Source organism: Sinocyclocheilus grahami, unplaced genomic scaffold (assembly GCF_001515645.1).
Source record: "Sinocyclocheilus grahami isolate Dianchi unplaced genomic scaffold, SAMN03320097.WGS_v1.1 scaffold88.1, whole genome shotgun sequence".
NCBI lineage: Eukaryota > Metazoa > Chordata > Actinopteri > Cypriniformes > Cyprinidae > Sinocyclocheilus > Sinocyclocheilus grahami.
In genome coordinates this window covers 1,719,655-1,720,241 of record NW_015505267.1, presented here as the reverse complement: position 1 = coordinate 1,720,241, position 587 = coordinate 1,719,655, and the positions used below count along the sequence as shown (strand labels likewise).

Sequence of the window (587 nt, the reverse complement as noted above, 5' to 3'; positions counted from 1 at the left end):
AGAGAGAGAGAGAGAGAGAGAGAGAGAGAGAGAGAGAGACAGAGAGACAGAGAGAGAAGTCATTTGGTATTACAGAGCATTTTTGCAAGTCACCAAGAATAAAGCACATTCTTTTAACTAACTCTAGTAGAAAAGACGTGAAGTTTGTCCCATTAAATTGATCCATGGAATAAAACTCAACCTCCTACATTTTAAAACGTCGGGGTTTAAATGGTTCAATCTTACCTCTGTCCCCGACAACAAAGCAATTCTTCAGCGGTCCTATTTCTGAGAAAACCTCAGCCAGATGTTCATTGGTGGCTGCTGCAGGTAATCTCCTGACAAATAACGTGACTGCAGGCATTTCCCACGAGTCCAGCAAACGTCTCTAAAACAACACTGCTGATTACTGGCTATGGCAGATATTGTTATATACAAGTCGCGATAACATTAAAGATCTTGTCATATGAATGCCTGTAAACAGTTCAGTAGTAATAAGGCACGTTTCCTCGCGTGCTTCTGCTCTACAGGAAGTTGTCGTGCTGGAGATTCTTCGTTTGTGTGGCACTGCGCGGTGAGGAACAACACTGACACCTGCTGGTCTGGAG

General features: G+C 43.3%; 1 protein-coding gene across 2 annotated transcripts in view; it reads right to left on the bottom strand.

Annotated features, from left to right (window-relative positions):
* LOC107587038 (RNA-binding protein 28) overlaps positions 1–587 on the bottom strand; it is a 9,815-nt gene extending 9,228 nt beyond the window's left edge. Inside the window, exon 1 of one of the 2 annotated variants that reach the window (XM_016274642.1) lies at positions 226–587. In XM_016274642.1, coding sequence (XP_016130128.1) covers positions 226–343 — 118 coding nt within the window. In that variant the 5' untranslated portion in view covers positions 344–587. The remainder of the gene's footprint in view (positions 1–225) is intronic. The other variant, XM_016274640.1, reaches the window with a different exon arrangement.